The sequence below is a fragment of the Cupressus sempervirens genome, chromosome 9 (genome assembly GCF_028749045.1).
Source record: "Cupressus sempervirens isolate cs-2001-9-10 chromosome 9, ASM2874904v1, whole genome shotgun sequence".
Classification (NCBI taxonomy): domain Eukaryota; kingdom Viridiplantae; phylum Streptophyta; class Pinopsida; order Cupressales; family Cupressaceae; genus Cupressus; species Cupressus sempervirens.
The window spans coordinates 25,722,462-25,749,260 of record NC_143126.1 but is presented as its reverse complement, the minus strand read 5'-3'; the positions used below and the strand labels follow the sequence as shown (position 1 = coordinate 25,749,260).

Here is a 26,799-nt window from a genome sequence, read left to right as displayed (position 1 = left end):
AAAGCCTCAATCAAAAAGAGGTAGTGATTCCTTAAAAGACCCCAAATTAATACAATGAATTTTGAGAATTTTTGAAGTAAAAAATTTACATATATGCTATACAAAAATTTGAATAAAACTTATAAAAGAAAACTTCTTCTTAAATACAAGTGATTGCAATACTAATGTTGTCTACGATCAAATACTACTAACGATACTCTGCTAGATGATATATAAAATTGCCCTTGTTTAATCGTTGAAGAAGATCAAAACTAGAGGAGAAATAATTTCTGGTGGCTGTTCTGCTTGAACCATCTGGTAGCATGTCTGCTCTAGCAAGAATCATATGCATCTCTCTGACAATTCAATGTACTCTTGTTTCGGAGGCCCATAAAGGTCAGCAATTCAATTTCCCTTCCTCTGATAATAGTTTCATTGAAGTACTTGAAAATGCTACAAAGTCCGCGGAGGGCATTGACCTTACGAGCAGTCTGTACGGTGAAAATTTAAATTGGAGCCGGGGTTGGGCCATTTACAAAGAACCCATTGAAATATGGCGTAAATCTTCAGCTGGGACCCTTGCAAGCTTTGAATCCTATTTTCAGTTCAAAATATACCCTGAAAAACAAACTAGCCAAGGTGCTGATGGTCTTGCCTTCTTCATGGCTCCTTGGGGTGTAGAGCCCCCGCTGAACGGATCAGGTATGTGGCTTGGACTGTTCAACATTACAACCAATGGTAAATCATCGACCCAAACAATTGCTATTGAATTTGATATGTTTATAAACGATAACATTGATGAACACTATGGCGTCAATCCGCATGATCCGGATGATAATAATGTGGGTATTGACATCAGTAATATCACATCTGTGAAGACTGTTTCTCTGTCTGAGAGGCTTAACAGCGGACAAACTTGGGAAGTGTGGATTGATTATTCTGAGCAACCTAAGGAGCTCAAGGTGTTTATATTGGCTAATAACAGATCAGACTTCACTTCTCCTCGTCCTACAAATGCTACGCTGACTTATCCTCTGACTCTCTCGGATTTTCTACCTGCAGAGGTCAAAGTTGGTTTCTCTGCTTCAACTGGACTTTCCAACCAGAGGCACACTATCATCGCATGGAATTTTTCAAGCGAAACCAGTTGGGGGCATAATAAAGTACAACATCTTTCTGTGATAATTGCTCCTCCGGTGGCCGTGGTCGCGGTTATACTTATCCTTATCGCTGCAATGTTGATGCAGGAGCATCCAGAGGTATAAGGGCAATTCTGTGTCACCCAAAAAAGTGTACTTAGACTTAATTTCTGTTTCATGTCTTTACATTTTTGGATACCCATTTGGCTCAAATAAAGGTTCCAACTCTCATAGTTCAACTATCAGTGCGTTTGAAAATTCCGAAAAAATAGGAGCATGTATTTGGGTCATCATTTTGGTGACCTAGAAGGTGTGAATTGGCCAGATGAATGTAATTGTGATTTAGAGCATTCCAGAAAAAGAATCAGATCAAAAGGCCCCACGGTTTGAAAGTTATTGCAATTTTTCGGATTTTGGAGACCTCCTAAGAATGCTTCAAAGTCAGGTTTGGGGCATTAAATGACCTCAAAAAATGTCAAAAAATGGGAGACGAGCAAAGCTCGTCTATAGGGCTATAGAGCGCTTCGAGAGCTTTCCGAAAATATAAACGGTTCGTCAATCGGAGCTACGGTTCAAAAGTTATGCCTCCCGGAAGTTCGGCTACCGTTTCTGGATTCTTCTAGATTTGCACCGACTTCTAACGCAACTTCTGGAACCTTCTATTTTGTCGGTGGATGCCTACTAGCACTTTCTAGAATGTACTCCTAGTCCTTAACCCTCCGGGCTCTATTTAAGGAGATTTCTGGCATTGTAAAAGGCAGTTCGGAGTGGAGATTGAGAGGAGGTGCTAAAAGAAGAAATTATCTCCAGATTTATGCTATTGTAAGCCCTTAGGGCATGTTCTGAAGTTTATTTTCTTTGTACTATTTGTACTAGCTTATTTTCTCAGTTAATATAATTTTCCCTTTCTGTTGGTTCCATTCTGTTCTTGGGTTGTGTTCCCATCAAATGTACAGGCTAAGTAGTAAGAAAGGAGTAAAATCAGTTAGAGGCGTGCAAATTACCGACGGAGATATTTTGGATCCCAACGGCCTCAACAATGAAGAAGTTGCTGAAAGACTCGATGATGAAATAAGTCTCAATGGAAGCCCTAGGGTGTACAGGTACAGTGGCAAATATTCATCTAAAGAAGTTTTTATGTTTTCGACGGATTAATGAGTTTCAATTAATTTTTATTTTACTTCGAATTTTCTTAGTAATTTTTTAATTTATCATGCTATGGAAAACATTTCTTATTTTTATTTAATGGGTTTTTTAATAAATTCTTCATAAGACACAAGACTTGCTTAAACTTTTACACTAAAGGGTTTGTTTGGTTGCTGAAATTTAACTGGAATAGGAATTCAAAATTTAAATTTATTTTTAATTCTTCGATTGGAATCAGGAATAGGAATGTGTATTCCTATTTTGTGTCCATTCTCAAAAATATTTGTTATTGGAATTGCTTTTTGTACTTTGTGTCCATTCTCAAGAATTCAATGTTGCAATTGATGAACTTAAGAGGCTTTCAAATGAATGGTTTGTAACACACAAAACTTGCTTAAGGTTTTCCAATACTTATGAACTAATTCTCAAGAAACATAGGTCAATAAATCTGGACTGCTTGAACATCACACGCTAATGCTTGATTCCTAAACTAAAAGTAAATAGTCAAAGCTGACTTATTTCTCCAAGCTTAATTTCTTCCCTAGTACGTGATGTTTAAGGATGGTCCAATAAATCCATTCAAATCTAAGATGTAATTGGATGTTTTATAATATCTTTTAAACTGTTCCCTATTGAGACAGTTTTGAAGAGCTAAGTAGAGCGACCGCTGAGTTTAGCGAAGGTTTACTACTCGAAAAGGGAGGATTTAGAAGTGTTTACAGAGGAGATCTAGATGATGGAGAAACAGTGGTGGTGAAAAGGATGATCTCAAAGAACATTGATGGGCTTAAGCAATACAAATCAGAAATTGCAATACTTGATAGCTTATCCCATCCCAATTTGGTTCCTATTTTGGGATGGTGCCAGGAAAATAGTGGCAAACTTCTTTTGGTTTACCAGTACATGTCGAATGGCAGTCTGGACAGGTATTTATATATGTAATTTTGAGCTTCTAGATTCTTGTAGGATTCAAACAAACAGCAGCAACACAAAAGAAAAAAAAAATGATAATATTCAAAACAAGGGAGGCTCTGTTTTACTGTAGAGAAAAATAACTGATATATTATTCCAACAACAAATTGTTGTTCAGCCAATACATTTATTCAAATAAAAATTGTTAAAACTAATCCCTAACACATAGATCAAAATATAGATCAGGAGTTCTGACAGTAGTTTTAGCATTATTCCATGCCTATGATTAAGGATGGGAGAAGAAGTAACTAAGACTAAACTAAAATACATCCAAAAATATCATCTAATGCATGCCATATGTACAGCATGCTTCTTGTTTAAACTACTCCTAAATTGAAGTATTCTAGAAATTATTTATAGAACGGTGGAAATGGAGCGGTGGAGCTGGAGTTTGAAGTGAAGATCTCAGCATCAATCTTCATCCTCCCCCTTCATGCTGAGAGGACTCACAATCTGATCTCTGAGTACAAAAAACTGATCTTTTGTAACTACCTTTGTGAAGATGTCTGCAATTTGCTCCTTTGTGCTAATGTACTTCAACTCAACCACTTTATTTTGTACCAAATCTCTGATAAAATGTTGTTTGAGATCAAAGTGTTTGGTCTTGCTGTGATGAACCGGATTCTTGGCCAATTTAATGGCACTTATGTTGTCACAAAAAATCGCAGTAGGCTAAACCTGTATCTCTCCAATTTCTTCAAGAAGCTTTCTAAGCCATAAAGCTTGTGTGCCAGCTGAAGTGACCGCAACATATTCCGCTTCTGTAGAAGAGAGAGAAACCATACTTTGCTTCTTTGAACTCCATGTAATTAAATCAGAACTCAAAGAAAAACAATTACCAGATGTAGATTTTCTGTCATCCAAACAACCTCCCCAATCTGAATCACTAAAGCCAACAAGTTCAAACTTATTAGAAGAATAGTGAATGCCAAAATCTACCGTGCTTTTCACATACCTCAAAATTCTCTTGGCTGCTTTCATATGTTCCTCTGATGGATTTGTCATATACCTTGAAACCAATGAAACTGAATAAGCAATATCAGGCCTTGTGTGAGTTAAAAACATCAAACTCCCCACAATGCTCCTGTATAATGTTTCATCAACAATTTTAGCACCATCATCTCTACATAATGTAACTCCATTAGCAATTGGAGTGGAAAGAGGTTTACAATCAGCCATATCAAATTTTTTCAACATATCTTTTGCATATTTTTCTTGACAAATAAAAATTTCATCTTTACCTTGATAAACCTCCATGCCAAAAAAGTACTTCATGAGACCTAAATCTTTCATCTCAAACTCATTCATCATAGCAACTTTAAATTCATCTTTCATCTTTGAACTACTACCCATATATAATAAATCATCAACATACAAACTCACAATGAGAATATCATTACCTTCTTATTTGTAGTAAAGGGTAGGTTCACTCTTACTTCTTTGAAAGCCATTCTGCTGAAAATATTCATCAATTCTTGCATACCATGCACGTGGTGCTTGCTTGAGGCCATAAAAAGCCTTCTTCAACTTGTAGACATAATCTTCTTTGCCTTGAATCTCAAAACCTTGTGGCTGTCCCACATATACCTCTTCTTCTAAGTACCCATTCAAGAAAGCACTTTTCACATCCATGTGATGAATACTCCATTCTTTTTGAGCTGCAATAGAGATTAGCATCCTAATAGTTTCTTGTCTTGCTACTGGTGCAAAAGTTTCTTCATAATCAATGCCATACCTTTGAGTGAAACCTTTAGCAACCAATCTTGCCTTATGTCTTTCAACACTCCCATCACTATTATACTTGGTCTTATAGACCCATTTTGTGCCAATCTTCTTCTTCTTATGTGGAAGATCTACAAGCTCCAATGTTTCATTCCTATCAATGGAATCCATCTCTTCATTCATTGCTTGCATCCAAACTTCATTAGCATATGCATCTTCAAAACATGATGGCTCAAAATCAGCTTTAGCAAGTAATGCAAAATTTACTGTCTCACCTATTGGATCTTCTTCATGTGCTTGATTTTGACACCTCTCATAAATATCACTCAATCTTCTTACCTTCCTTGGAGGACTAGAGGATGGACTTGCTCTTGGTATTGGTGAGGGGTTTTTTGGTGGGCTTGGTGATCTTGAAATAGAACCATTAGTTGGTTGTTCATTATCATTATCAGCAATATCATCATCATCCAAAACTGATTTTGGCTTTCCAACATATTGTTTTTGATGACCATAAACTCCCCTTTCATCAAAAATCACATCTCTTGAAACAACAATGTTATTAGTAATAGGATTGAATAATCTATAAGCTTTGCTTTCCTCACTATAGCCCACAAAAATACAATATTCACTTTTAGCATCTAGCTTTTGCCTATTTTGATCAGGGATGTGAACATAAGCCAAACAACCAAAAACTTTAAAATGATTTACATTGGGCTTTTTCTCATACGATGCTTCATATGGAGTCATCTTGTGTAGGGCACTTGTAGGACTCCTGTTGAGAATATATACGGCTGTAGCAACTGAATCAGCCCAATAAGAATTGTTCAAACCTTTGGTTTGTAACATGCTCCTTGCCATTTCTACCACAGTACGATTCTTCCTTTCAGCCACTCCATTCTGTTAGGGTGTGTATGCAGTTGTGAGTTGTCTTTTGATGCCATTCATCTCACAAAAATTTTGAAAATTGTTGGAGCAAAATTCTCCTCCTCGATCTGTTCTCAAACATCTTATTGTGTTCCCTTTCTCATTCTCTACACGAGCTTTAAACTTCTTGAATGTATCAAAGGCTTCATCTTTAGTCTTCAAAAAATATACCCAACACATGCGTGAGTAATCATCAATAAAAATAATGAAATATGACGACTTACCCAAACTTTGTGTTTGCATTGGACCACAAATATCTGAATGAATAAGTTGAAGTGGGTATTGGGCCTACCATGCATTGCCTTTTGGAAATGATTCCCTTGAATGTTTCCCTTTTGCACACCCTTCACAAATCTGTTTATGCTCTTCAACCTTAGGCAATCCAAGAACTAATGCATTTGATGTTAGATTCTTCAAACTATTGAAATTCAAATGGCCATACCTAAGATGCCACAACCAACTTTTATCCTCATAAGCCATATTGACAAGCTGATTATCATTTTGACCAAACTTCAAAGGAAACATCCTATTCTTTGTCATAGGAACAACTGTAATCACTTTATTTTTTTTATTATTATCATAGATAGTACAGTGCATGTTCTCAAATACCACTCTATAATTCTTCTCACATAGCTGCCCAACACTCAATAAATTATGCTTTAACTTGGGAGTATAATAAATATCTTGAACACTTTTCATACCTTCCTTTGTCTGAACATCCATGGCTCCTTTGGCCACAACATTCATAGTATTGTTATTACCAAGGGTAATATTGGATCTGTAACTATCATCTAGCTTTGAAAATATTTCTTTGTTACCAGACATATGGTTAGAGCATCCAGAATCCAAATATCAAACATCATTCACATTACTTTCACCTTTTCCATAACACAAAAATAAATTACCTGAGGAAGGATCCTCATCTTGTTGGGCATAATTTGCACTATTGTTACCTGATTTCAGTCTACACTCTCTCTCAAAATGTCCATACTTATTGCAATGATAGTATTGGATGTTCTTTTTATCAAATCTGTCTCTACCTCTTCCTCCTTGAGCACCTCCTCTTCCTCTAGATCCTCTTGAAAAATTCTGATTTTGGCCCCTTCCCGAGCCTTTGTTGTTGTTACTACTGTTGCTAGCACCATCGTTCTTTGAAATTTGCAATTGGGAAGCAAAAGTCTTCTCATTAACACTGATAGATGTGTCCCTTATTCTATCCTCATGTGATATAAGAGATCCAACCAATTCATCATACTCCATGGTAGCTAAATTTTTACTTTCTTCTATGGCAATTACTACAATATTCCATCTTGGGGTTAGAGATCTCAATACCTTTTGTATTATTTGCTCTTGAGTAATAGATTCACCCAAAGTGGTCATTTTATGAGTCACATCTTTCACTCTCACACAGAAATCTCCCACACTCTCTGTCTCCTTCATCTTCAAGTTCTCATATTCTCTTTTCAAGGTTTGTAGCTTCACAACCTTGATCTGATCACTACCATGGTAAGCATCTTTTAGAGTCTTCCAGGCCTCTTTTGTTGTCTGTGCATCAGCAATTTGAGGAAACAAGCTCTTATCAAGAGCCATTTGAAGTGAAACAATGCCATTGCATTCTTCTTCTTAGCGTCTTTCTTCAATCTCCTATCATTAGGTTGGAGAGTATTCCAATCTGCAAACTCTTCATATCCGGATTCAACGATCTCCCAAAAATCTTTCTCAATCAAAAAAGTCTTCATCTTGATTGACCAATATTAGTAATCAACTCCATCAAACTATGGGATTTGCAAATTGTTTGCCATGCTGCTGTCTTCCAAACACCTTCAACTCTGATACCAAATGTAGGATTCAAACAAACAGCAACAACACAAAAGAAGAAAAAAATGATAATATTCAAAACAAGGGAGGCTCTGTTTTACTGCAGAGAAAAAAAAACTGATATATTATTCCAACAACAAATTGGTATTCAGCCAATACATTTATTCAAATAAAAATTGTTAAAACTAATCCCTAACACATAGATCAAAATATAGATCAGGAGTTCTGACAGTAGTTTAGCATTATTCCATGCCTATGATTAAGGATGAGAGAAGAAGTAACTAAGACTAAACTAAAATGCATCCAAAAATATCATCTAATGCATGCCATATGTACAGCATGCTTCTTGTTTAAACTACTACTAAACTGAAGTATTCTAGAAATTATTTATAGAACGGTGGAAATGGAGCGGTGGAGCTGGAGTTTGAAGTGAAGATCTCAGCATCAATCTTCAATTCTATTGTGTATACTTACATTAACATTTTGGATCAGTTTTATGATTATGCATATCTTTTTTAACATTAACATTTCGGATCAGTTCTATGATTATGTATATCTATTTTCACATCAACATTTCAAATCACACTTTATGATCCATCGTTAGATATTTGTCTGTAATTTTGAGCTTTTAGATTTGATTGTGTATATCTTTTTTAACATCTACCTTCTAATCACACTCTATGTTCCATCATCAGATATTTATTAGACGGACAAACCCACATTCGAAATCTGAGTTGGAGCGAGAGATTCAGAATAGTGAGCGGCTTGGCTTCGGCTCTTCACCATCTCCACGTGGAATCAAGCCCGCGCGTTCTGCACAGAGACATCAAATCTAACAACATAATGTTGGACTGCAACTTTGTGGCACGCCTTGGAGACTATGGTTTGGCCCGCTTGATGGAGCACGAAAACAGCTCATGCTACACAAACATTCGTGGAACCCGGGGTTATATCGCACCGGAGTGCTTTGAAACACGCAGAGCCAGCTCTGAATCGGAAGATTTCAGCTTTGGCATCGTCGCTTTGGAAATTGCTTGTGGAAGGCGGGAGTTGGACAGCGAGCTTGATGCCTCTAATATGGTTTTGGTCGGGTGGGTTCGCAGTATGAACGAAGCGGGATGCATACTTGAGGTAGCTGACCCAATGCTTGATAAGGAAAATGATGGTAAGCAAATTGAACGCTTGATGCTCGTTGGATTGTGGTGCTCTGTTCATGACTATAGGAAGAGACCAAGAATACGGCGACTTCTTGAAGCCCTCAACTTTGAAGTCCAAGTGCCCAAGCTTCCCCGCAGAATATCTGGAGAAACTTATTGGCGACTTCGAAAGAGGTTCATGTTTATCAGTTCTGCCAGCTGTATTTAATGATAATGATAGGTAGTGTGTTAAGGTTTAGGTTTACAAGAAATAAAATTGAAACAGTAAAAGACCAAGTGGATTTGTAGATACGATAGAGTTTGATGTTTACTTTGCTTTGGAAATGGCGGAGCCGACAGAATAGAATTTGTTCAAAATCTGTACTTTTATAGTAGCCTTTACTTTTTCCAAGCATAGAGTTTGTTGGAAATCTTCACTTTTACCATATTTTTTCCATTCATATAATATTATGTGTAGAAATATAATTAGATTATTAAATTTATTAAGTGTAAAAATATAACTAGATTATTAAATTTGTTTTGTCAATAAATGTTATAGGTTAGTGACTTGAAAGTAATAAATCTTTCTTTCAATTATTCCTTCAATTCATAAAACATTTTTTTAATTGTGCATATGCTGTTAAGTATAGAAATATATTAGATTATTAATTTGATTTATTGGTAATTGCTATTGGTTGGTGATGCAGGGGCACCTCCCTTTATTAATTTTATATTCGTTTAAATTCATCTCCGAAATGATTTATTTATTAAGTCATTGGAACCATAATGTGAAATGGTCTATTTATTATGTTATTGTAATCGAGATCATATGAAATTTGTAATGAAAATCTGAATATGGATAGGAAGGGACACGGGAAGGTAAATGGTTGCAACCGTTTCAGGTTGTCTTTAAAAGAAAGACATTATTGTAATAACATGGAGAGATCGACAAAGTGGTTAGAGGAATAAGGAATAGGTTGTGAGAGGAAATTGGGCTCTTTGGTTTTAACCAGAGAGCCATTGATGTTTTGTTGACTTTGACATTAAATGAAATGTATTTTTATTAAGTCTTTATGTTTCCTTTTGTCGTCTTTTGATCTTATAATAGTAAACATGAATCCGTTTCTCTCTATTGTTATTTGCAAGAAATTTAAATGATTTGTTTTATGTCATGATAGTAAAAAGGTACTGGAAATGGTTTTATATAAAAAGATAATGAGATGAACAGATTTGAAGATTACAATATGCCGTCTCCTCATCAATTGGTGACTTGAAAGTAATAGATATTTCTTTCAGTCATTCCTTCAACTCATCAAAACATCTTTTTTTAATTGTGCATATAATGTTAAGTGTAGAAATATACTTAGATTATTAAATTTGATTTATCAGTAAATACTATTGGTTCATGACTTGAAAGTAGTAGATCATTCTTTCAATTATTCCTTCAATTCATCAAAACATTTTTTTAAATTGTGATATATATATATATATACACACACTTCAACTTTGATTCACTAAATGTTAACTTGCTGCTTTTTAGAAAGTAAATTCTAATAATTTGGATATCTTGAAAATCTCACCAGTTTCATTTTCCTACCATTGTTCTCCACACTTCTTTTAGTGACATACTTCTGCAACATTTAGTTTTCTTGAAACATCTGGGTACCAATTTAACATGGAATGGGTTTGAATTGAAGATTTTGGCTATCTTTGCCCAGCACATTCCCACTTTAAAATCAGAATTTCATGGTCAATAAAAAGCTTCATATAATGCCATCTATTCTAACATGATTAAATCAATTCATGCAGCCCAAGCAATAGAATTTTTGGCGATTATATAACCTTAAACGTAATGAAAAATTAAATGTAAAAAGAGAAAATTTTCATTTCTCGTCTTCTCTGTATGAAACTACATGAAACTACAGCCAAGATTGTCTCTTTCACTCCCTACCACAAAAATCTATTACCACAAAACCTTTTAACCAAGAATGCACCATCCGTTGTTGGTAGTTATTAAAATATTAAAACTAAAACCAACTATCTTGTCCGTCCATTCTTTTTGGGAATGTAGTTCTCACTTTCTTTCGTTTTGAATACTTTCCGACTTACATTTTTTCATTTTTTTCTCCATTGTGATCTTGAGAGGATTCTTTGTAGATCTTATAGTCTTGATGTGCTCCAAATACAACAAGGCAATTGTCAGTTTGTAATATCGTCTTTCATTATATTAAAGGCATATAGAGAAAGTCTAGCTATAGCAACAAAGAAAATTAATATTGGCATACTTTATCACATCCATTTTTAAAAAAATTGAAATTCTTTGGTTAACATATTGGACTTTTGAATAATACAACTCAAGCCCTCAAAAAATGTCTCTATTTACAGCAATTGAACAAATTGTCAAACAATTTAATTTCTAAATTACTAGGTACAACTCCCTAAAATAGATATGTAATGAATATTTTTTTTTTAAACTTTTAAAATAAATGGCTTATGCTATTAACAAGAAAGCAAAAGAGACATCTAATGAACAATCATCACTATAAAGTATTAACGAATTGGATGTAAACTCATATGCTAAAACGTACAAATTATATCTATGTTTTCATTTCGACAACGATGAAAATTGAACACAATGTACGACCATAAGAAGGATAGAATGATCAAAAGTATAAAAAAGAAAAGAACAAAACCAATAGTGTCACACTAAACACCATATAACTAAAAATTAAAACATAGTTAATATGTTGAATTAATTCATTATTTTTCATCTTTCATTCATCCATTCACCATGACAAATAATGAAAAGTAAATTAATGAAAAACAACAACAATGATTCCTACCTTTCTATTATGAAAATTAAGGTTGGAACATGTGGTCTACGGGGAATTTTTTTTAAATTTGGATGCTTTAGAGCCAGGAAAGAATGGTTGTCTAGAGGTTTCCATAGGCTCTTCTACTACTAGCTAGGATGTAGGGGTCCTAGTTGGAAGTTTGGGGGAGCAAGTGTATTGATTCCTCACAAGGTTTCTCCTATCATCTTTCCATAGTCAAAGAATGTTTCAAACTCTATTCCTACGTCAGTTGGCTTTCTTTCCAAGAAAGATTTATTTCTAAGAAAGAAAATTGTGGCTCTCCAAAGGAATGTAACAATAAGGAAGAGGTTCCCAAGAAACAATAGGAGGTAGCCAACAATCCAAAAAATAGGTCAAGATTGTTTATAGATTCAAAAGGTAAGAACTCTTTTCCTCATTCCAAGGATTTGATTAGGATTGGTTGTGAGGATGGACAATATTGTATTTTTTCCCTGACCTCATCCTAGATCACTCAACAACGTTGATGGCATTGACTCTAATAGGGTAATTTCTTGGTCCTCTCTCGAATATGGAAACTAGTCATAGCTTTGTAAAAAGGAAATGACATCTGAAAAGCCATGTGGAAATAGAAAAGTTTCTAAGGGCCTTTCTGTCCTTTGAGTTTTCCAATAAAGAAGACTATAATTATGCCCTGTATGGTGGATCATGGTGTTTGGAAATATGGCTCTTTCTTTCTAGAAATGGTCGTCCAAGTTAAACTATGATGATTCATTCTTCTCAGATCTAGCTTGGGTTAGGTTTCCAGGCCTTCCTCTAGAGTTCTAGAACTTGGATGTCCTTAAAGGGTTGGCAACTTGCTTTGGGGAACTCCTCTCTATTGACCTGAATACTTTAGCTAAATCTAGACTACTTTATGCTAGGGTCTATGTAATCATTGGGAGAATAGAGAATATTTCCTTGCCTATTGAGATTAAATCAAAGTAAGCGGTTTTAAAGCAAGAAGTGGAGTTTGAACCCCTCCCTTTCTCCTATTTTGTTTGTAACAAAGCTAGCCATTGGGCAAAAAATTGCACCATGAAGAAGAAGAAAGTGGCTTAGCAAGGGGTTCCTTCTTCTTTGACTCCTCCCTCCTATGTCCCCTTTTTCAATCACATTTGGAAACTATTGGTGGAGAAAGAGGAAGATATTTATGCTTTGGTAGAATCCCAAACTCAAAGATAAAGTCATGTTCCTTCGCATCCTATAGATCCATAGCTAGTTGCAATGGTTTCGCTAGTTTTCCATCTAGTTACTGGGAAAATGGATCCACTACCTCTTTCCCCTAAGGACCCAAATCAAGAGTAGGGTTTACTTTAGTGGAAAATACTCACCAAAAGGAGAATCTCACTCATTGATGACCCTAAATTTGGTAAATTTCTTTGCACTTTTCAAATGGCGACATCACCCGCACTCTATGCAAAGAGGGTAGCATGCTTTGTCCAATTGCCATTAATGATACATAATTATGTTTATTTTAGTGATGACTTTGCCAATAGAATCTAATCTTTTCACATGACAAATTAAATATTATCACCTACAATTTCCAAGGCTTGCCTCAATCATTGGTCATATTTGCAAATATGTGGTAGAAATTAAAAGCTTAGTTATAGTCTAAGTACATACATTTGATAGGTGTCTCTTTTCTAGAGAGTTTCCATGGAACTTTTTATCATTTCTCACTTTGGCCCAAATCAAATTTTATTATGGACACATCTCTTTATTTTGGGAACTTTTTTAAAAACTTGATGTCCTTAAAAAGTTTGTTCCTGAAATAGGATTTGGGTTATTTATTAAGAACCATCCAATGGTTAAATAAAAATATGGTTTCTATATTTTATATGATATAATATTAAATTAGGACATGTTAATAAAATATTAAATATTATTTGAGATATCAGGGGTGCTACCCCTGAAAACCCCCATGGGGGAGCTGTCCCTCAACCCTTCCCTATACTGCGACAAGGAGTGCACTAGATTCACCAATATTTTATAGAATTTCAATATGATTCAAAAAAAAAATCCAAAAGCAGTAAATTTTTTCTACTTAAAGAAAAAAATATCACCAATAAAAAATAAATTTCACACCCCCCCCCCTCGAAATAATGTTACATCTACCGAAGTTTTAGAATTTGTTACAAAGGGAGATTGCTTAAAGTTACCACTGATGAGGAGGTTCCTTTGGTTGATAATCCTTCCTTTGAGATTGGAGTTTTGAAAGGCTCAAGGTTCTAAGAGGTTTTGATAGTAGATGTTGAAGAACAAGACCTCGGGCAGATTAGTCTTGAGGAAGGCCAAAGTTCTATCCATGTGGTACTGCCAAGTTTAGTTACTTCAATGTAGGGAGGATGATTGAGGGAATTTTTATGTCTTTTTGAAAGGGGTTAGAGAAGCTTTCCTTAGATTTGTAGGAGCCTCTACCTTTGTTCATTTTGCAAACCCATTTTTATTTATTTTTGAGAAAAGCTTAGAAATAGTAGGTGTAGATCAAAGTCAATGGGTAGAGGTTAATAGGATGAAGAATAAATTCCTGACCTCCAATTTCAACATGGTCTCTAAGATAAAGTCCAAACCTCATGTGGTAGGGAAGAAGCCTGGCTTGGGAAGGAAAAACAAAAAGGAAACTAGATAAATGGAAAGTAAAGCTAATATTATGGATGGAAAATAATTGAGCATCTAGGGGAGCTTTGCTATATGTTCTAAATGAAGATAGTATCTTGGAACATAAGAGGCTTGAGTACTCCTCACAAGAAAGAAATTATGAAAAATATCGCTCAACATCATACACCAAGTATAACTCAAGTTCAAGAAACAAGGATGCCAAGTGAAAACATAGAACTACTTTCTTTTTTCAAAAAATGGTAAAGTGTTGGGTTGTAGTTCCCAAGAAGCATCATGAGTAGCAGCTTTCTTTTGGAACAAGGTTGTTGATCAAGGTAAGTTTATCTTGTTTGAGAACAACCTTTTGTGTACTTATTTTTTTCATATTAGGAATAAATTCTCTTGGATTCTCTCTGATGTGTATTCCCCCCAACACAAATGTGGGTAGATTGGGCTTCTAGGAGAAATTGGATGCCTCTAGAGACCCTGCTCCTATGGAAACTTGGCTCATTTTTGGGGACTTCAATACTAGCATAAGAGATTTAGAGAAGGTTGAAAGAGTTTTGACCCAAACCCATATAGAGGACAGGTTGGATCTGATGAGCTTCATTAGCTCTCAATCCCTAGTGGGTGTTTATCTTCAAGTGCTTAATTTTATGTGATCTAAGCATAGAACAAAGGAAAACATGATTCAAGTTAAGTTGGATCGGGCTCTTCTCTTGGTTAACTAGCTAAACTTGTTCTATTTCACCCTAATGACCCTTCCTACAACAGGTTTAGTTCATTTTCCTATTTCTCTAGCATAAATGCTTTAACTATTAAAATAAATTCCCCTTTTAAATTTGAAAAAATGTGGTTAGAACATCATAATTTAAGAGGAAAATTTCAAGATTAATGGGATGTATAGATAGATAGGTCTATTATGTTAAAGTTGGAAAAATAATTGATTTTTACTAAAGGTAAGGTGAAAGTTTGGAACAAAGAGGTCTTTAAGGATATATTCCACCGAAAAATGATATAAAATTGGAACTATATGTGAGTTAGAAGAATATACAAGATTTAGGGGATTTTCAAGGATTGGGGGATAAAGACAAGGTTACCTTGTTGAAATACCATGACATTATTACAAAAGAGGAGAATTTTTGGAATAGAGATCTATAGCATTATGGTTGAACTTAGGGGGTAGAAACTCTAAATTCTTTCATATTACTATATCTAAACACAAGGTTGCTAGAAGAATCTCTAGAATTATTTGTGACTCTAGAGTGAAAATGTCTAGTAAAAAGATCTTGGAAGTGTTTCTTTTCTTTTTCTCTTCCCTCCTTTCTAAAGGCTTGAAACCTTCTTTGAAGGATCTAGTGTGCTCTCACAAGTAGTTTATTGTTGACAAGGTGATTATGGGAGAATCAACTATAAAGGATACTATTAGGTGTAAAAATTTCTTCATTCATACACTTTTTCCTCAAATCATCTTATTAACTATGAAAACAACTATGTTTTCATCTTAAATACTCTAGGTAAAAGACAAAGAAGAATAGCTGGAACCTTGGATTGCTAGATTAGGACATTTCCTGTGACTTATCTTGGTTTGCCTCTTGAAACTAAACCCCCTTATTGCTTCATCGCTTCCTTCATGGATGGATGTCAAAGAAATTTGTCTAGATATGAAGGTTCATTTCTTAGCCAAGATGGAAAATTAAAAATTTGATAAAGCCAACTCTTCAAAGTATTTTAGTTTATGTCTTAAGTTTGTTCAAAATTTTGGGATAGTTTCAAGAATCCAAAAAATAATTCTTAGCATGAAAATGGAAGAAAATAAAAGAAGTGGATACATTGACAATATTTAATTTTAATTAGTAGCAATAATTTTCACTAGGATCCTAACACACAAGTAAGAAGTCTTCTTAACAAGAGGAGCACCCTTAACCATCTTCTCAATGGGTATCTTTAACTCCCTTCAAAAATTCAATTGGTGGTGATTAGTTAAGGATTCATTCTATAAATAGAGAGTGAAGTTATCATATTCCAAACTTTGAGATATGGAACCAAGATGTGACTTCAATTATCTCCTTATCCCAAAATTCAAGAGGAAGACCTAGGATATGGACCCATGTAGGAACTGCAACATTAAGATGGGCCACTGGGTAAAATCTAGGGTACTATTTATAGAGCTAGACATGATCTTTCCTATAGGAACATGGACCCAAGGCCAAAATATGGAGATAGTGTGAACCTTGAGAGGAACAGAAAATCCAAAGAAACCTTTAGGAAAAGAAGACGTGGTAACAAGAAAACCCTTTAGGTCCCAAGAATTGTTTTAAAAAAATTAGGCTAGTACAATATCTGGTCAACAACCTTCAAACTTTCCAGCCAGTGCATTGTATATTTTAGAAAGGGAGTGGTCTAGGGAAGGTTCCACAACATTAACACAAATTCCTTTTTCATATTTAACAACTACCACTCCACCTCTTGAGAGGAAGGAATCCTTAATAAATAGATTTTCCCAAGACCCCATAGACTCATCTTTTTGAGAAGATAGGAGAGTACCCATTTTCCTTGGTAGCCTCCACCTTTTAAGGACCTATCACACTAAAGTTTATGTCTATTATCCTTAGGAAAAGGAATGAGATGGTCCCACATTAGACATCATGGATGAAACCCCTATGACAATCTGAAATACGATCATCTCCAAGCTTTCCAAGGTCAAGAGATGCCACCAAGCTTCTTCTGTTATCAATCTTTGACCCTATTAGGGAATCCTCACTAGTACTTGTAGGGCCCATATTTAGGCTTTCCTTAAAGATGTAATCAATGATTTGATATTCCTTATATATCTTTATGAATATGCAGAGGTGTATGATGCAGATGTTATTTATAAAGATATATTATTTAAATAAAATAGGGGTTAAAATTTATTCAAATAGCCACACATATAACATAGGAATTTAACCCTATCAAGATCCCCTAAATGGTAGAAATACTAAGACAAACAAAGAGGTAATTATCTTATCCAAATATTCCAATTTTGGATTTGAATAGAAGCCTAGATTTGAGAAACATTCTACTTCTCTATTCTATTCCCTATAGATGTGATTAAAACTAACAAAATCCAATGAAGTGCATGATTTAATAATATAGTTAACAGCCATAACTAATTTCCAACTTACATCTTTATAATGTTATCAATTCAATAGATGCATAACCACCTATCAATCAAATTTACAAATTAGCATGCTCCATCTAAGAGCACAAGTGCACTCCACACCATACAAAATAGAAATGGCCTTCATTGAATTGTTATTTATTTTTCAAAGAATTTCACCATAGGTATTATTGGCTTCAACCTCCAAAAACAAATTACTTACTAGATAGAAGCTATTCTTGTTTCAAAAATTGAGCCTATATCATCTTCTAAACTTTCCTGGCCTTCATGTCTTTTGAAGGTAGAACATTTGTCTAGACTTCAATACTTCTATGAGCACCTTGCAGCATGTAGGAAAATATTGAATCAATTTTGCAAAGAGAGTTCTTAGGTGGAGTGGCATTAAGCTTCCCAACAAGATCATATTAGTGATATTACCCTCAAAATAAGATTTATATAATTATTAAATAAAAATTAGTAATAAGAATAATATAAATATTGATATAGTTATAATATAATATTTTAATCATGTTATAATATCATATTATATTTTTATTATATTTTTTATATTAAAGTATGAAAATGAATCAATAATAGATTTTTTATTATAAAAAATTATTAATATTTTATAATAAAAATAAAAATATATATTATAAATCAAATATGTTATATCAAGATATAAATTAATGCAAAAAGTAATTATATGTATATAATTAAAATTAATAAATATTTTATAGATTAGGAGTACATATAACTAATAAACAAAAAGTCACAACCCCTCGCTTCCAAATGACACAATAGTTTGAAATAGAAATATAAAAACTTATCATCTTTTGAATAAGATAAGGAATACAAAGGATATATGAAACTAATCCACAAAGCATAACGGAGAAATGCACAATAAATTAAAATTCCTATGGTGGACATTACAATATTCCTTCCCAAAGTGTTGAATAAGACAAGGTATAGAAGGAAGCAAAAGTTAAGAAGGTAAAAGACAAAAAGTTGGAACAAATGTTAAATAAGATGAATTTTTATTTTTTAATTATATACATGTCATAAACTATCTTATAATAAGTCTACTTTGATTTTTAACACCTTGTACAACAATCGTTTATTTGATATGAGATTGAGGAACAAAAAGGTAAAGATACACAATAAGCTTAAATTTTTAGGTTCAATGTTATGATCAGAAACATATAGATCATGTCTAGTTTTAAAATTCAAAGCAGCAAAAAATGGGGGCCGACTGGGAAAACTTAAATGTTGTAGAATACCTTTAAGTCAAATATTGCACATTCTAACCTACCCCTCCTTTTAATTTAAAACCACCAACATTGGAGTGTCCCAAAACATAACTATCATTAAGTACCTATGAGAAATCTTAAACATCATATATACATAGCCGTCAATAAAAGAGAGTCCAAAGAAGCACCATGAATAGAAACCACATGGGCCAAGTGCCATAGTAAATAACATAACAAATACTAGGAGTTTGTATATTCTTATGAGTTTTCATGTACACAACATGGTAGTTTGCACTCCAATTGAGCACATGTTGTCCACTACATCTCTTTATTAGATGCACCTTTGTATTCCTACCCTATCATTGTTGCACATACATTTATACACAATGGAGGATAATCTACTCTTGGTGGACATATTTTTAGTTGTTATCTCTTGCATGACTCCTGGTCATCTTGAATACTTTTATATACAAGGAACTTCTATGATGTATTCATCCAATTGTCTGATAAATCCATTCTCATTTGATCATCTTTGGTCTCTCTTGTGCTATCTTTTGTGCTTCTTGATCTTGGCATTTTATTTTTGTCTTAGGCAAATATTTATATTGTATAAGACCTTGAGGTAGTTTCTTATACAAATAATGCCTCCGATATTTCATTGCATACTTCAAATTTGTGAAGCTTTTTTGCAAGGAAACATTTGCGCATATAGATATATTTTAAGAATATAATTCTCCAATCGATAGAAATTCATTTATGTGGTTTTCATATAATATATGATCTATTGTGTTACTTTGGATTACACCAATAGTTATTCATATTTGAAAATGGATTGATTATACTATTTAGGCGTCAATTACCAAGTGTTTCAAAGGCTAAGTGTTGAAGGGTATCAAGTGTTTAAAGGTTCCAAATTGTAGTGTGGGGTGTGTGATGTGTAAAGTGTAGTTGTGTGACATGTGAGACATGCAGAGTGCACAACATAGTGGAAGTGTACATGATACAGTATAAGTGTGCATAGTATGGTTGTAGTCAGCAAGATGTATCATTAGCATATGTAGGGGACACTTAAATGGAAGAGTGTGGGTTCTATATGGTAGGGAACCCTTGTCTATCAGGAGTCCATTACACTATATAATTAACATTTAAATTATGTTAAATATTAGTCTTAATATATTTTGGTATCTATGAAAAAAAGACATGTTTTTGGATATTCAAAAAGGAAAATAATTTGAGTTAATTATAAACTAAAAGAGAAACAAGACATCAATTGGTATTTAGTGGTACATATTATTAATCTATTATTATTTATGTTAGCTTGCTACTCTAAGAATTTTTCTTTTTATAGGTTTGAAGAGTAAAGGAAAAATATTTAACTGCTATTTTTTTTAAATATAAATACGTCAATTGTTTGTTGGACAATATACTATAATCTATGATCTATTGTGCATATACCCTTTTCTACAATCTATTTTTCTACTCTGTAATATAATAATATTCATTCATATTTCTAAATAGTTCAATTATATCATTTAGTGGTTATTTAATGTAATGTTCCATTCATGAGGTGTTTCAAATTAAACAATTTACACACACTAAATGACAATCCAAATATGTAGTGGGAAGGTGCAGGAGTGGGAATAGAGTCGTACGGTAGATTTTTGTATGGTGAAGCAAGATTACCACCATACATGAGGGGTGATTTCTATATAGGAAGTATATGGAAGGGCTTGATGGTATAGGGTGGGGTGAGGACTGGCAAGGGTGTTTTGGGTATGGCCATATGGGTAAGATGTCCATATAGTGCAATTAGGAGGACTATGCAGAGGAAGTACGGAGGTAATCACCAATGCTACGAATAATGTTTCCACACACAGATCATTCACCAAGTTTCCAGATTCCCAGTTAAGTCGTACACAAGTGATCCCTTTCATTGGAGATACCAATAAAATTCAGAAGAATAATAATCACAGATCAATATAAATATTTTCCAAACAATGATGACACTCCAATTTTCCATATTTGAGCTGAATAATACATAGATAGAATAGGGTGAGGGTTGAATCCCACCAAAACTCAAAAATAGCCAAGTAGGGAAGGTCTTCCACTTTCAAAATGGTGAATGACAGAACTCCAACCGAAATTCACAGTACAGAAAATTAATCCAAATTGCATGCCTAAAACAACCTACAAGAAGGCCTTATAAAGGGTTTCGGGGAAACTTCCTAAAGGATTACAAAAATAGCAATAAGCTAAAAAGTACAAAAAATAAACATTGGGCCCAAGAGATTAAAAACATTGATTCTTAGCCACATAAAAAAATATTATTATTTAATAATATTGGGGACATTACAGCCCTTTGTGCCCAAAAATTGCTTGCCCTCAAGCAATTCCAAACTTGGATGCTCTAGAATTTGCTTGCCTTCCTAGGTGGCATCCTCGATAGGAAGATCCTTCCATTGCACAAGAAACTCGTTAATGGTACTTGACCTAAGCTTCTTCTCTCAAAAATCTATTATCTCTACTAGTTCTAAAATTAATTTCCCTTTTTCATCATTGGGAGGAAATTCCTTTGATACTATGACACAGTGTCCAATAGCCTTCTTTAGTGATGAAACATGAAAAACATTGTGGATTTGACTCCCTTCAAGAAGCTCCAATTTGTAGGCAACTTCTCCTACCTTTCGAACCACTCTGTAGGGTCCGTAGAAGCATAGTTTTAGTTTCTCCTTACTAGATGACTTTAGGGAGGATTGTTTATATAGTTGAATTCAAAGGTATACCAAATCACCCACCTAAAAAAATTTCTCAATTTGATGTCATTCTACAAATATCTACTATTGATTTTGAGCCCTTTATAGATTTTCCTTGAGATATCTTATGATATCTAAATTCTCTTATAGCCAATCTTTAGCCCTCGATGCATGATTGTCTCCCAATGCCAAATCCATGAATGATGAAGGTTCATAATGATGCAATGCTTTGAAGGGTGGCATGCCTATTGACATGTGATAAGTAGTGTTGTAACAATGCTCACCCAAATGCAACCAGCTCACCCATGCCTTTTGTTGTGGTGAAACATAATTCCTCAGATAGCCCTCCAACCATTTGTTCACAATCTAAGTTTGTCCATCTAACTTTGGATGGAAGCTTCTATTGGGTGACAAATCTATTCTCACTAGCCTAAATAACTCCATCCAAAAATTGCTAAGGAAATGACTATCTTTGTCACTTACTATATTTTGTGGAAGGCTATGTAAATAGAAAACCTTATGAAAGAGCAACTCAGCCACTTGTGATGCTTGGTACCTAGTGGAAATGGAAAAGAAATGGCCATACTTGGTCAAACAATCAACCACAACAAAAATACAGTCCTTCCCCTAAACTTTGGGTAGCCCAGTGATGAAATCCATTGAAATGCTTTCCCACTTTTGACCAGGGATCAACAATGGTTGGAGAAGTCTCGTAGGTAGGGTATGCTCAAATTTGTTTTTTCTGACAGGTAGAGTATTCTCATACATACTATAAGATGTCATTCTTTGTAATGCCCCGCCAAGGGATCCAAAGAATTAACCTAGAATTTGACTAAGTTTGGTAGCATTTTTTTTTTTAAAAACATGAAAGTAAATACCACATATAACTTATACACAATAACGAAAGCAATAGCAATGTCCATCTAAAAGTAAACATAACATACATAACAGATTATATTCTTTAAGGATCCCTTAACGTTGAATTACATCTAAGTCAACTAACATTATTGAGTCCATCTAATATAACAACCACATGAAATAATAACGATAACTCCAATGTTTATACATTACATTTCTAAATGCTCAATCATCCACTGTACATGTCACAGGGTATGAAAAGCTTAAAAGAATATACATATGTGAAATAAGGTACATCATCCTATTCTAATCCATGATACATCAAAGTAAAGATAATCACATGATACATCATCATAGAAGATATAAACATCCATCATAAAGATCAAACATAATAAACTAAGTGCACAGTTCCTCCTAACCATTAATAGCATCATTAGACCATCGTGGACCCTAGCCATCCCTCCGTGTAACATTCCAAATCACCGAAGAGATCATCGGTATCAACATAGTAGGAATGTCACTCCAAACATATACTATATCATATGCAGAAAGTAATCTAACATGAAAATATAAGCATAAGATAACATCATCTAACATATGCTAATCATCAATGAAAGGATACATATTCACCATCATGAAGGACGCATTAGCCATGATGTCTCAATGAATCTCCAATGATAAGAGTGGAAAAACACTACCACCTAACCGCATGGTACCTAAGTGGTCCACTCCCACCGTACTGAGGAGATAATTTCAAGTCCCAAATAGGCTATCCAAAACACATAGCATAAATCTCTATAAGTCCAAGAATCCTAAAAGTATACTAACTCAAAGGTTCCATCACACAAAACTAACATCTAATCCCAAAGGCACACAAAGACATGTAGGAACCTACTATGCAAGCAGGAAAGTGTCATCACATATGTCATGTACAAGTTACCCTGGCAGTTAGCTAAACTCCACGGGTCCATACTGATCCTCATGCGGCCACTAGTATCCTCTCATACTAACAAGGCATACTATGGAATGCAAGGTCACAACCATGCATTCTCTCTACTCCCATCCTAGTCTGTATAAGCACTCAAGGCATGGGCGAGAACAAAACAATTATCATTTTAGGTTCATTCAGTTAGTATTAGGTGTGATTGTTTTCACTTTTTAACCAACTTACAATGAGTTACCCTAGCAGCCTCTTAGAGCCCTGACCCCCATTGCAAGCCACTTCCCGACACTACATGTAAATATCCTACCCTAAGCTCATCGAATCATAAATCTCAAAATCACAAAAGATATTCCATAATAAAATCATCAAATATGCATAAAAGCATCAAATCTCCATGAGCAAGCATCCATAGAAAATCATGATCACAATAGCTCTCTATTGGTAATTGAAGTATCACTGATAATCAAAAGTATCCATTGGTTCTCAATAACCAAAATATATCTCAATCATACTGATCGAAGACTCCAAAATGGTTGAGTCAAAACATGTCACAACATGACATCATCAAGAATAAATCCACATTTCAGTCCCATCATGGTGACTAGAAAATAACCAAGGATGACTGATCGATGAACCAAAAATGGTTAAGTCAAGTGTCTCATTCATAAGAATCTCAACTATAACAATCAGTAATTACAAACATTACATAGAGCATTCCATCACATAACCATGGTTGGGTTTATAAAGATCGAGATTAAAACATCATCATGACATCACAATCACATAACCACCAAGCCTCTGGTAGACGTCCTATAACTGATCAACACTAGTCAACCCAAAACCCAAAACAATAGCATAAAGAATACACAATGCAAACACATGTTCTGTTTTTTCTAAATTTACATACTTGAATTAAATGTAGAGGTCTCAATTTACGTTTCCAAGTTGGATAATGAATGGAGGAACATTTTGTATGTTTTTTCCAACCCATGTATTGTATTGACTGATAATGGTTTTTCCCTCTAGCTCTTAGAATCAATTTTCTAAGGTTCTAAATGTCTTTTATATACACATTTTGTTGATAATAACCCCCATCATTTTCAAAATAATAATTGAAATTCTTTTCATATTCATCTTTCCAAATTAAAAAGATTAAATTGAACCTATAATTGCTCAACATTATAAAATGATTTTTTATTAAAGAATTACTCTTTAAATTCCAACCATTTAGCAATATATTAATTATTTATTATTAATAATGTATATACATATATATATATATATATATATACATATACATATATAATTATCATTTTATAAAAATGAATTATATAAAAAATCGAATTAACAAAACATATGACAACCGCACATTACACACGGCAAGTTTAATAACCGTCGGTCACAATTATATATGCGTCTTGTAGATCGCAGGTACACTGCAGACCACAGGTACTCTGCGGTACCACAGTCCGTGTGGTCATAGTCATCGGCAGGGGTGGGGAAATAAGTCCCTCCTGCCCCATTCCAAATTTTAATATTTTTTTATAATATTTTTTAATAAACGTTATCATGCGCGAATACAAATCGCAATGCGATTTTAATGAAATTTCATTGCAAAAATTCATTTGACTTTTAATTAAATAAATATATATGTATATATACATATGTATATATATATATATATATATATATATATATATATATATATATATATATATATATATATATATAAATATATATATATATATATATATATATATATATATATATATATATAAAGGTATATATGTATATATATGTGTGTGTGTGTGTGTGTGTGTGTATACATACAGAGTTTTATCAAATATCACAGCCTATAGACACGTATATATATATATATATATATGCAGATTCGAAAATATAAACATATTTATTTAAAAATTCCAATTTTCAGAATTTTCCTATAAACTTTTGATCTCAAATTTATCCAATAATACATCTAATGGTTTTGGCTACAATTTAAACCCTAGCCCCGTGTTCTTTTCAGATTTATGCAAATAAGATTCTCAAATAAACTTTAACTACCCATATTGAGAATGCATACAATTTAAATAGGAAAATTCTCAAAAGACATATGGAAGACACGAAGAAGACAGGAAGTGCAAGATGCAGAAATAGCATAAATAAAATCACAAGAATCTACCCAGATTCTAATGCTAATTCACTCTTCCTCAGAAAACCCCGCAGAGCAAGCTCCTCCCTTCTTCAGAGTTCTCGAGTCCTCCAATGCTCCAAATGCTCTCCAAATGCTATCTCTAAGCGTCTAGGAATGCCTGAATATAAAGAGCTCTCAGGAAACACCTAGAATGTCTCTAGAAATAGCTAGAAGGTGTCACCAACTAAGCATGTTTCTTTTCCAACCTTCTAGATGAGTCATAAGGTTGTAGACACCATGTGCTTAATTGATGCACTAACCCCCGTGTTGTTGACATATGAGAAATGAAAAGGTGTGTTAACTCCTAGACAAGCTTATAACTCCAATTTACTTTTTATATAATTTCTATTTAAGTTTTTATAACTTTCATTTTAATTTTTATAACTTTTATTATTATTATTTATTTATAACTTTATTATTATTTTATAATTATTATTAATTTTAATTTCTAATTTTCTTTTATTTAATTCTCAATTAATTCTTATTTAATTAATTATAATCAAAATATCAAAGATCGTGATATTTTATATTAATTTTCTCAAATAATTAATTTATTAATTAAATCTATTTATTAAGACTTAATTAATAGAAAATTCACCATAGACCTCCAAGATAAAATATGAAAACCCATCATAGAACAATTCACATAAAATCAATCTAAAGGGTTAAAAATCACGAAATATGTCATCCAACACATTTGGTGGGTAAAATATCCAGATACTTGTCCTACCTCACTAGGACAATTGGTTTAAGGGTTTGGGATTTGGACTTGAGAATTTATCTCCCTTCTCTTATCATTGAGATAGTGTAATAGGGTACGCTCATCCTGGCAATTCAGGGAAGTCGATACCCAGTACCTACAACCTACAGAAAAATCATGCATGTACATACAATATATATAATGCTAAGCTAAACAGACAATGGCAAGAAGTGGTGCATCATGTAGATCCCAACTAGCAGGTGACTATGACTCCCTTCCTTAACCATATCAGAAATGCCATACAATATGAACAAACACGCACACCATACACAGGCAAGTATGGGGTAAGTATCCATAATAAAACACATGAGATAATAAACCATCTAACTAATCATCAACAATAACTAAAAGCAATGTAATGATCACCATGCATACATGAAATGTAAAGTCTAAATGATCTCATCATATATCAACTTCAAATCCATAACATAATGCCTGATAGTCTCAAAACAATACTACTAATCCATCAACATAAAACTAGTATATCATGGTCTGATAATAACAACAACAATGTCCAGAAAAGTTGTAAACGAGAGCAGACACTACATTCTTGAGGCCCTTCCATGTAAAATGTTCTTGGATTTTCCTATAGGTTTTCAAATATCCTGGGTGT

General features: G+C 33.8%; 1 protein-coding gene across 1 annotated transcript; it reads left to right on the top strand.

The window, feature by feature from the left end:
- The first annotated feature begins 302 nt into the window (after positions 1–302).
- On the top strand, positions 303–9,065 carry LOC149537450 (L-type lectin-domain containing receptor kinase IX.1-like). Its single transcript, XM_089802330.1, has 4 exons — positions 303–1,222; positions 2,075–2,221; positions 2,906–3,190; positions 8,396–9,065. Exons 1-4 carry the CDS (start codon positions 303–305, stop codon positions 9,063–9,065), a joined length of 2,022 nt encoding a protein of 673 aa, XP_089658456.1.
- Positions 9,066–26,799: the final 17,734 nt, after the last annotated feature.

Bases quoted from the DNA above. Each gene is read 5' to 3' on its own strand.
- LOC149537450 (XM_089802330.1), top strand. From the start codon at position 303: ATGTCTGCTCTAGCAAGAATCATATGCATCTCTCTGACAATTCAATGT. The intron at 1,223-2,074 runs GCAGGAGCATCC...TCAAATGTACAG, and splicing joins CTTATCGCTGCAATGTTGAT to GCTAAGTAGTAAGAAAGGAG. The intron at 2,222-2,905 runs GTACAGTGGCAA...CTATTGAGACAG, and splicing joins GGAAGCCCTAGGGTGTACAG to TTTTGAAGAGCTAAGTAGAG.